Raw genomic sequence first — 11,962 nt, 5'->3', positions numbered from 1 at the left:
TATTCCTTTTTAAATATTTCCTCCATTCTTCAGCTTCTTTCTTTCTTCTTCGAAGTTTACACAAACCTTCAAGGAACATTATCCAAAAGCAACAAAAGATCAAACTATTTACAAGATGTATCAAGACTAAGACCACAACATAACCCAGGAAACAAAGAACTCCCTACCCTAACTTAAAATTCATAAAGAAGCCACTATACACAAGATCCAAAAACAATTCATCTTACGAGATCAAAAACACAAGGTATAGCTAGGCTCACAACTATATAGGATCAATCAAGATAGGAATCAAAACCTCCTTTCTTGATGCCACCAAAAGAGCAGAGAACAAGAACACAAGAAAAAAAAATAATTGGGTGCCTCTTTGCAAGGTGACATACAAATCCAAAAACCTGCAAAGACAAGGTTGAAACTCAAACAACAAAAGCTCACAAATAAACATGGAATAAGTTGACCTTTCTCATGACTCCTTCTTTTGCTAACAAGTTTGCAGTGTTATTAGCACTTCGTAAAGTACGTACTACATTCCATTTTTTGATTCTCCCTACCAAATTTTCAATCCTAAGGATCCATTTCCTATACTTCCAAGGGACTAGGTTATGATTATTAGACCATTGAACAGCATTGAGTGAGTCACTTTCTATCTCAAGAGAATGGTTTCAACCCATATTGGGGCAGCAAAAATTGTGAAAACCTCGAGTATAGCTCACATTTTCAATTTTGATATCATTTTTGTTAGAACATTTTCAAATAAAATTTCTATTGAAAAATTATATTGAAAATTTTTTTCTCTATTAGAAATAACAAAAAAAAATAAAAGTCATGTTTGTTAGGAAAAACCAAGAGTTATGTCTATTTGAAATTGACAAGTGTGACTGTTTGAAAGAGACACAAACTATTTTTGTTGGGAATAGGTATCTAAGCCTATAAAAGGGACCATACTTTAGACAACAGAATGTACATTAGTAAATAGAAAAATATTTCCTTTCTTTCTCAAACATTTTTCAAGTTTTCTTTTATATTATTTGGCTACAAAAAATATTATAAAAGTTTGATAAACTTGTTATACTCCGTTGAGTGCTTAGTTAATTGATTTCCTCAATGCAAAACACCGTCAATCACTAGATTTCATTGTATCTTTGAGGTTTATACATAGATAACTCTTTTACACTCTACAAGTGGGGGTAAATAAAACCTTAAGGACAATGGCATTGATACACGCCTTGAAGCCAATTTTCAAAATTTTCAATTTGGTGTTCTAACAATTTTTTCTTTTTTTTTTTATGTGGACTTCATACGAAGTTATTGGTGTTTGTTACTTGTTGATGCTATGAGATCTTGATTCATCACAAAAGCTATGGTCAAAACTATTTATGATTTATTTATTAAATAAATAAATTATTACATCAATTACTGATTTTATATATATCATATTTTAATGGGTACTTTATTTATTTATGATCATAAATTATTTGGTAATATTGTAGAAAAATTATGCTAATAGGTGATAAACTATTAAGTGGAGAGTTATAGTTCTTCACTTCCTTGTTTGAATAAATTGTTCTAGACTTAATATGACAAAATGTTTAAAGCTTACACTTGTTATACTTTTACAAAAAAGGATAAAATGATTTAACACAAGTATTGGGGTTGTAACCTTAAAACAAAAAAGTGAGTATATTATACGAGATACATACTAAACAAATTATATTGAAGGCTCAATAAAAGATTCACCACTCTCTATTGAGAAACATATTCAAACGATTTTCAATAAGACCGTTGGACTCAAGAAATATGGTCAACGTGTTTTTCTAAAAAGTGTTTTAAAATTATATTACTTATAGTAATATTATATATTAGTATTTTTGAAGAAAATATTTTTCAAAATCTAACAAGAATGAAAATCATGAATTGCTAATACATGGGTTGGATGTGACCTTGGAAATTATTTTATTCATAAAGTTCATGGGAAATATAGTATGGTGAAAAGGCTAATTAGTAAATATTGTAATGAAAGTGACCTCATTGATAATTCTTTTCTTTGTAGAAGTTGGTTGCAATTTGTTAATGGACATTATTGCAAATAATGGGTAAATAAGATTTCTTAATTAATTAAGAAACTAAATAATAATAGATTTAATGAAATTTCAAGTAAAACGTTAGTCATAAGATGACATAAACTTGACCACATAGCTATAGAAGGACACCTTTAAGAATCCCACGTATACTCCTTTTTTGGATTTTATATACAAGTTTTTTTGGACCATGATTGGGTTTATAAAAGCAAGAGTTACTACTTACGGCATGTTCGGTTGGGGAAATGGTTCCTTAAAAATTTTTCTCCCTCTATTTGGTTTATTTTTGGTGGTTTTTCATATCAAAAGTTATGTCTCTTGACAAAGCGACATTTGAAAAAACACCTTTAAAATTCAAAGATAATATGACTATTGAAAAACATAATTATTCAAAAGTTATAATATGAAAAGTTATCATTTTCATATTATGGTTTAAAGAATATATCTTATGATATAAATAATTATCCTTTCATAGGTTAATTATTGAAACAATACATTTTATCCATGGGTTATGTCTTGTAACATGTAAAGATGTGATGCTTTAATGGAAGGATTGTGTCTTTAAAAAAGAGATGTTTGCAAGTCTATATAAAGGACTTGTTAACAATTATTTTGATATATAACAAAAGCAAGATAATAGTAGAAAAATAAAAGTGAGACAAGTGTTATATTCTGAATAAAAGTTTAGAAAAAGAGATAAGCACTTTGAGTTCCCACCATTTACAAAAAGTGTCCAAATTCCTTATAATCTATTTGATACATAAAATTCACTTTTAAGGCTAAACAACTTTACAATTCTTGAATGTATCTAACGGTCTACTCTTATAAGTGTAAGACGAAATTAGACATTAGTTGCATTGTATCCCTAAGGTTTTTCATATAATTCTCTTTTTGTATGCAAAGTGATGCAATTGAAATAAGTTTTAAAAACAGTGTCTACATAAGCACACCTTGAAGTTAATTTTGTCGGTTTTCTTTGACTTCCAATTAAACCCCATTTGCGCCAACATTATATAAATACTCGAATCCTATTAGGTACTTCATACCTTAAACTCAATTATCTATATAAATTACATAATATATCAAAAACTTGTGAATAGTGGAATTTTATGAAAAAAAATTGAGCCAAGTTTTTGTCAACTTAACCAACTTTTTAATTTAAAATAAATTAATAATAAAATTTAATTATTTTTTCTACATAGTTTGTCGCTATTCACATATTTTCATTTCTTTAAAACAAAAAAAAAACTTATGCACTATTTAGCTGGCAATCAAAGCAAACCAACCATTTTATCACCTTTTTTATTCATGATTTTCCCCAAGCTACTTAAACCAACCTAACCTTTTTCTTTTTGCAAATAAATTTGCCTCTTCTATCAACCATTTTATTCTCATTCTTGATCTATATTTTTTTTCTGTTAATTATAATTATTATTATTACTGAAATTTTAAGCTTCAACTAAGAGAATAGTGCCTAAAAAAGGAAAATGGATAAGATGAAAGATAAATAGATGGGGTTCATGAAGAAAGTCAACAACCAATTTTCATCAGTCAAACTATCCATGAAGTCCCTATACAATGACATTTTCATCAATTTAGTCCCTTTATGAAAAAATTAATCAATTTAGTTATATGCTCTAACATTGTGTGCAATTGGATTCTCCTTACTATCTTCATCCAAATTAATTGTTAGTAGCACTAATGTGGTGCTGATGTGTCAAACGATACTAACATGATTTTGACATGGCAAAATTTTTTTTTCAATTTTTATGCTATGTCATAAGGATCAAATTACATCAAATTGCAAAGTACAGTACCAAATTGAACACAACTCTATAGTACAAAGACTAAATTAAACAAAACTTTATAGTATAAAAACTAAATTGAACAAAGCTCTGTATTGGTAAAAAATTTATTTTGTTGTTATAAGGGCTTTTTTGTGCTGTTAATGAGTTGTTTCCTCTCATTGAACAACAAAGGTGTGCAAGACATATTTATGCTTGGTGGGGAAGAGGTTCAAAAATGAAAAGTTGAAGTATCAGTTTTGACATTGTGCTAGATCTCCAAACTAGCTTGAATTGAGAATGCAACAAAACCATTTTATGGAGAATTGGGATGTTGTGCATTGGTCACAAGCATTCTTCTTTAATTTCTCCAAGTATGATATCATTGACAACAATATGTGTGAGACCTTCAATGGAGTGATAATAAAAGCTAGATGTCAATTAATCAACTCAATGCTAGAAGATATAAGGCTTGTCGTGATGATGAGATTGGTTAAAATTAGAGATTATGGAAAGAATTGGAGATCTAAGTATAAGCCTTAGATACTAAGTAAACTAGAGAAGTATATGGGCTAGCAACTAAATAAGATGTGGATTGGAATGTGGACATCTTCATGAAGTCTTTTAGGGAGATGTGACAAGCAAGTGAGGAGAGCTACTCTATGGTGGTATTTGGTAAACTGCAAGTGAGGGACATTCCTTGCAATTAAATTGCAGGGAAGCACATTGCAGTGTTTGTTTGATGTTTCGGGGATGAGAAAGTAATCTTTTAGCAATGTGATTGCAATGAGAAAAGGGAATGTCATTTCATTTTTTCTTGGAAGGTAAGTTACTTTCCCTTTACAAATGGAAAGTAAAAAAAAAATTATTCCCTAACTTAACCTTTTGACCTTTCTCTTCTCCTTCCTGCCTTTTTCACTTTCTTTCTTCCTTCTTGCTTTTTTCTCTGTATTCTTTTTTGCCTTTTTCTTTTTCTTCTCACATTGCCTTTTTCTCCTTCTACTCGTTGTTTGTAGGAAAGGTACTTCATCACTAGCACATTTGGATCAAATTTCACCACCAAGTTCAAAATTTAGAGAGATTGGGACGTTTGGTTTTATGAAATCCTAATTCAAATTTGCAAGAAATTTGAAAGTGTTTTGAGAAAAATTTATGTTTTTAATGTCAAAAATTGAGAAAGAAACATTTAAACAATTTAGAATCGAGAAAATTTACTAAGAAATTGAGACAATTTGAGAAAGAAAGGTGTTTAGGTGTCACAATTATGAGAGAAAGGAAACCTCAAGAAGGCTTAAAATAATATCTCTATTGATAGATGTTCTCATTTATCGATAGATTACATTCAAACTTTTGACAGCAGGTATTTATCTATCGATGGATAGTATAATCTATCGATAGATAATGTGATTTATTAATATTTTTTACTTTGAATAATTTTTTTATTTTTAAATTTTATAAGTTTAAGGTGAAAATAAATATTTAGTAATTTTGTATATTTTAATATTTAAATAATTAAAATAAAATTATAATGTTATTTTTTAATATTATTATTTATTATTTTAATTGCTTATAGTAGAAAAGTCAAATTTTATATTAAAAATTATAAATTTATTGAACTTATATGTTTGTTATACATAAGGGTAATTTTGTCAATTTATATTATATTTTCAATAAAATGCGTACAAACTTAATATTACAATGTAATCATTTCAGCAATCACATTCTCCGCAAATCATCACTTTTCCTTATTATACTAAACACTACAAGGTTATATTTTCAACAATCACATTTCTAACAATCACATTTTCAATAATCATATTCTCATCAATACACCAAACGCAACCTATGTGTTTGTGCAATGAAAGATGTAGTTGTAGAACTTGAGATATTAATAGAGTGCAATGCAACATGGAATAAATGCTATCATTTATTAAGGGAGAACCAATAAGTTATTTGGCTAATTGTAATACGAAAAGTGAATATAATGGAAAGTTAATACAATAATGTCATGACATTATATGTTTTGTTTTTGGATTGCATAAATAGAGTAACAAAACAAAAGATTTCCTTATACTTCATATTATAAGTAAAAATTATATTAAATTATAATGTTTCAAGAATTTTATATACTTCATACAACATTTCAGTTTATGGAGGGCCAACATTCCCATATGTAATGTGACACAAAAAATGATAAAAAAAACCCCTATATTATAAAGTTTTATTTAATTTAGTTTCTATATTGGAAAATTTTATTTAATTTAATGTTTATTTTCTATAATGTACAGTCTTGGGTCCATCCCACCCAAACTCAAATTCTTACCTCAAAACTGATCTCTTCCTTCACCCAAACTCAAACTCCTACTTCAAGACTAATCTCTTCCTCTTACGAGTATCCCTAAATCTTTTCAATTTATTTTTTTTGAAAGCCATATGTCACTTCTCCTCTTCCATAAGAACTAAAACCAAAAAAGCTTGAATAAGAAAAATTCAAACTGCTAAAAAATAAGAAAAGAGTCTTGGGCCTTGGCAAAGACTTTAGCGGTGGGAGGAATGATTCAAAACTATTAAAAAGAGAAAAAAATGAAAGAAAAGTCTCCTCATGTGTCCATGACTTGCCACCCATTATCTGTCTTTCTTGGAGAAACTCATCGTTTGTTTCTTCAATATTTTTTCCTTGTAGCTCTGAATGGAGTTTTGGTGTGAGGCTTCTTCCCCTTTCTCCCTGGAGTGAAAAAAATTAATTGCATGATTAATGAAAAGAAAGAAATTTTGACAAACACCTGATGAAAAGACAAAACTGGGCAACTTTTTGCCCGGCAGGAAAAGTTAGACGTCTGTCAAGATGCCATCAACCAACAAACTCAGCGCACTTGTAGGCCTCTTTAACATGCTTTTGCCTTAGGCAAAAGAAAAAAAAAAACTTAAAATTCTTTGCATATAATATATTTTCAACATGGTTAGCTTTGCTCCATTTCTTCATATGTTTCACCTTCTTCATTTCCTCTTTAATCATTCTTTTTTTTTTTTTTAATTTTGAAAGTGTCTTTAGTCCTTTATTATCCTTTAAAGACTTTAGCTAAAGCCTCATGACTATTTGGTGAATATTAAATGTTATTAATAATAAATGACAGTAACAACATATTTACTAGTTTTCATTTTTTTCTCACGTTATTAATTAGTATGATGTATGACAATTATTACTTTTCTAACCGCATGTGAATTTCATTGGAAAAAAAAATTAAAAGAGCACATAATAATATTTGTTTTCATATAACATCATATATTTAAATGCAGTTAAATAAGAAAGAAATTAAATAGTGAGAACCTATTAAATGTTATCATTAAGTTTTTTTAACATAAAAATCAATCATTTGACATCGAAAAGTAATCAAAAATTCAATCAACAAAAATCAATGATTCAAATTAAGATTGTATATAGTTCGATTTGATATTTTAAAAAATAAATACATAAAAATTTTTATTTTTCAAAATAAAACCAAATATGCATCCATCTGAATTGAATTTCAATAGTTTGAATTGGTTTTATTTTCGATTTTGAAAGAATTTTTCAAAAATTTTTGATATTATTTTTAGTTTAATTTACTTAAATTTAAAATAAAATAAAATATTAATTTTATAAAAATAAAAATTAATAAAAATTTAACTCGGTGGCATTTATCAAAACTCAATGTGAATGGAAATTAGTTCTTGACTTTTTGCTTAGCCGTACTCAAAATTAAAGATTAGAAGCAAATGAAACTATAAACACATCTAAAAAGAGAGGTGAAAAGAAAAAAGATTAGAAAGAGATAACTAATCCAAGATTAGAAAACGGATAATTGATTAAAGAAGATGGAGATATGGATTTAGATTAAAATGAAATATGAAAGAAATGAGTTTTTAGTCTAAGTGCTGTGAGTGTGTATTGAAAAATAAGATAATTTTTAAAATAAAAGAAAAAAAAGGAATAAGATAACTCAAAAAATAAAATTTTAGTCTAATCTTCATTATTAACTTATTATGACGAATTTATGTCAATTAAAAATAATCAATAAGTAGTTCAGAATTTTCAACAAATTATATCTAAAATTTGAAAATTTAGAATTTCGATTGATAATTTTTCGTGGCCAGACTTGGAAGTTTGCGAGGTTTTCATGTTCATGGCCATGGGGGTAAAATCACAAAAGTTAAAAACTTGTGTGTGGGTTTCCATAGAAATCAACATCTTCAAGGTTTAAAGGGCTAAGGAAGCACTAAAAACAAATATCAGAAGCATTAGATTTTCGCTATCTAAAGGGTCATTTAAAAAACAAAAATACCGAGACATAAAACACAAACCGGTCTGGAGTCGGGCAGGGAAACGAAGGGAGTGGAAGACGAAGAGAAGGAGAGAACAAAAGAAAGGGGGAAAAGGAAAAGCAGCTAAAACCTAAAAGTAGCCAAAAACGCAATTTTCTTGTCTCCCTCCCTTTCTCTTCCGATTTTTTTTTTAATTCCAAAAAAATAAAAAATAAAGGATATTATTATTCTCTATATTTTTGCTGAAAATTATTGGACAATTGACTCCTCACCCTCCATTTTTTTTTCTTCTCGTTACTTTTTCCTTTATGTCTCCTCAGATCTAAACCTTCTCAGAAATTTAGGGGCGAAGTCGATTCGGCAAATCAGCGACGAAATTAGGAAAAAAACCGCCGGTCCGATCTAAGAAGCCGAATTGATATGGATGATTTTCCAGGTTTATTAGCCAAAGATTTTGGGATCAAACCTCAAGGCAAGTCGGCCCCGATGGCACCTCCTCGAAACCCTTCTTCGGGTACCAATTTCTCTTCGGGTTCGAATTACGGGTTCCGATCCGATTTTACCCGATCCTCGTCCGGCAACGCCAAGTCATCATCCAATGCCATTTTCGACGATCACGATCGCGACGGGCTCATCTTTAACGACGTATTTGGTGGACCACCCAAATACTCCTCTGAATCTCGAGCCACAGCCGCTCAAACGTCGTCTTTCGATTACGACTCCATTTTCAAGGAGCCGAAGCCGCCGGTATTTGACAAGCCTGTTTACGATGACGATCTTTTCGATGGATTGCCAGGGATCAAGAGCTCTTCCTCATCAGCGTCGGCCGCTAAGTACGATGACGTTTTTGCTTCGATCTCGGGGTCTTCGCCTCCTCCTAAGCACAGGTCCGTAAGCGGCTCGCCGTTTGATGAGCTGCTTGGGAATCTAGGGAGGAAAGAGACTGACACGAAGACAAAGAGCGAGAGAGTGAAAGCGGAGAAAGATGCGCCTGTTTTTGATGATTTGCTTCCTGGTTTCGGTCGGAGCAGCTCTCCTGCACCTGCAAGGTATTTTCCAGTTTATAAGGCTTTGATTTTGAAATAAATGAATATTATACTACTTTTTTGCTATGTGTTATTTTACTGGCATTGTTTGCGGATACTTCAATTTAGGTATTTGTGCTGGCTTTCATGTTGAAGAGTATTGGCAATTTGTGATATTTTGCGTAATGCTTAAATGTGCAGTCTTGTCTCTGGTTTTTGAGACTTGGTTGTGGTTTTGGCAGCTCACTCGGTATTTAGCACACAAATGAGGCAATGCAGTCAATGAAATGAGTATAATTTATATACAGGTTTTTGATTTGTGCTTGTTTTCTGTAAGACTTTAGTCAAGGTTATGTTTTGCTGGTTTTGTGTGCTGCAAGTTAAATCATTTCTGGAAAAATGTTTACTCAGTAAATTTGTGTGACTATATTCTGGCACTTTTGGGTAAGTGATTAAAGAAGGCAATTTACTTGCAAAACTTGACTTAGGTGACTTTGAGATTCCAGAGGTATTTATCATTTAATGGCTCTTTATTGTCTGGTTATCAACTGCATAGCGTTAGCTTTTTCTTAATATATTTAATTCAATCAAAACAACACTTTGCTGGTGTTTATCAACACTGTGACTTGTGATCTGGTCTGAATGTTGATGGTATGGAGTTTGTTGCACGTAAAAAGTTGATATATCATAATGAATTTGAAGCAAATAATATGTGGATTTTTCTGTATTTTTCCCACTGGACAATTTTCAGTTGCGCAGTCTCATTTGGAGCAGCAACCACCATAGACACCTACATTAAGGACCAGGAGGGCTAAATCTAAGTACCTTGTTTTGGGATTTTTAATTACTATACACTGCAAATGCATATGGAATTGGATGTATTGAACTCATCTCTCTCAGCCACCCTCGTCCCTACCAAAGAAAAGAAAAAGGAAATAAGAAGTTAGGTAGTTCTGTAGTGGAATATCTGTTTAGGTTCTGACCGATTAAAGTTGTACATTCTTTGTTGCGTATTTATCTGCCAAGAAGTTAGGGGCATGGTTTTCTTCAACTCCCTTGTGAGGGGCTATGCTCATTTGTACCTATGACATAGTGTCAAAGTTTGTAATTAACATGTGAAAGTCATCAAGCCATAGAAAACCCCATACAGAATCAGTTGTAATTCTTGCTTCTGTGGGGTATGGTAACTAATCAGTTTTCGGGAGGTTTGGAGTAACTTGAGGTGATACCAAGTGTGTGTGTCAAACCAGACTCACACTTGCATGAATATGATGTCTTATGAGAGATATCACATGAATACGGATGTAACTTTGTTAACCCTCTTTCTGTCATCTACTTCCTCGGTGATCTCTTTCATTAGTTGAGAATTGCTTGTCATCCTCTGTATATTCCTAAATTTGACGATGGCAAATTTCCTAGATTAAATTTATTGGTTAGGTTGGATTGGATAGGTCTAATTGTTGGTTATCAAATGTTTTTGGAATTAAGTGAGGATGATAGGGACTTTGATAAACTTTGAGATTTTCTTATGAGATGAGACAAACCTTTTTGAGTTTGGAAAATATTTGATTGCTAGAAATATGGAAATATTGTACTATAAACTTTAGTAAATGTCAATGCTATCATACACATCGGTTTTGGTTGTAATGGACATGGAAGATGTAAATAGGCAAAAAATATAAATAATTTTTGTTATTACAATTGTGATTATGTTTTTATTGGAAACTTGTAGTACACATTACTGATAGCTTAAGTGAGAAGGAAGGGGATTAAAGGACTATACATGCTTGTGGCACATTTGGACTCTAAACACTTTGTTTGAAGCTTGTGATTGTGTTTCTACTTTCTAGTTCAATATTTGTCAAATGTAGCCTTATTTGCCTCTTGTCCTTATATTACTTAGCTTACGTATACCATGCAAATATTAGCTGATGTCATGCTTCACCCTTTGGACAGGTCAACTTCAGATGTCCACCAGTCCCAGAAACCAGCCTCAAATTCAATCAAGACTGGCCCCAATATGATGGAAGACCCCTTTGTCGTCTTAGAATCAACATCAGTCCCTGCAGATTCGTCCTCAGGGTTGTTTACAGACCCCTTGGAAGAAATAAGTAAAATTAATGGATCTGCGAAGTCAAGAGTGGAGAGTTCATCTGGAAGTGGGGGAGTATTTGATGATATAGATCCTCTTGATGGTCTTGGAAAATCTGTACCTCCAGTGTCATCTGAGATCAATAAGAGGGGGAAGGACAGGAGCCCTTTAAGAACTGCAAGTGGTTCACAAACTCCTGCTGGTAAAGAGCCAATTGATGAAGAATATGAGCATCATACAAAGAAGAGGATGCCATCTGTTGACAGTTTTCCGGAATCTCATCAACCTGTTTTTGACATGCCCAATGTGTCAACCGATTTTCCTAGCTCTGTTGGTCGAACTACTAGCCCTCCTCCATACTCAAATGTCAGTTCTAATGACACTAGTTCCCAGGTAAATACAACTCCTAGATCTGAGGAGAACTTTGACACATCTGATGAAGTGTGGCTCACTGTATCAGAGATTCCTCTCTTTACCCAACCTACCAGCGCTCCACCCCCTTCAAGACCCCCGCCTCCAAGACCACCTCGAGTTTCAAAGTCAGACACAGGCTCATTTTCTTCCACAAATGCAAAAAAGGTCAATGAATTTTCCTCTTTCCCAAATTCAACTCAGTACTCGCACAGCTCGCAGTCTGCTCGTGTTGCAGGAAGGAGCTCTGTTACATCTCAATTTGATGAACTT

The 11,962-nt window shown here is 31.7% G+C and overlaps 1 protein-coding gene across 1 annotated transcript in view; it reads left to right on the top strand.

Moving 5' to 3' along the window:
• Positions 1 to 8,170: 8,170 nt before the first annotated feature.
• LOC110429383 (Chaperone DnaJ-domain superfamily protein) overlaps positions 8,171 to 11,962 on the top strand; it is an 8,111-nt gene continuing 4,319 nt past the window's right edge. Inside the window, exons 1-2 of the mRNA XM_021445404.2 lie at positions 8,171 to 9,210; positions 11,143 to 11,962. Coding sequence (XP_021301079.1) covers positions 8,582 to 9,210; positions 11,143 to 11,962 — 1,449 coding nt within the window. The 5' untranslated portion in view covers positions 8,171 to 8,581. The remainder of the gene's footprint in view (positions 9,211 to 11,142) is intronic.

The sequence above is a fragment of the Theobroma umbraticum genome, unplaced genomic scaffold, assembly GCF_002168275.2.
Source record: "Theobroma umbraticum cultivar Fairchild unplaced genomic scaffold, ASM216827v3 scaffold_44.0, whole genome shotgun sequence".
NCBI lineage: Eukaryota > Viridiplantae > Streptophyta > Magnoliopsida > Malvales > Malvaceae > Theobroma > Theobroma umbraticum.
This window is presented reverse-complemented; position numbering and strand designations above follow the sequence as displayed.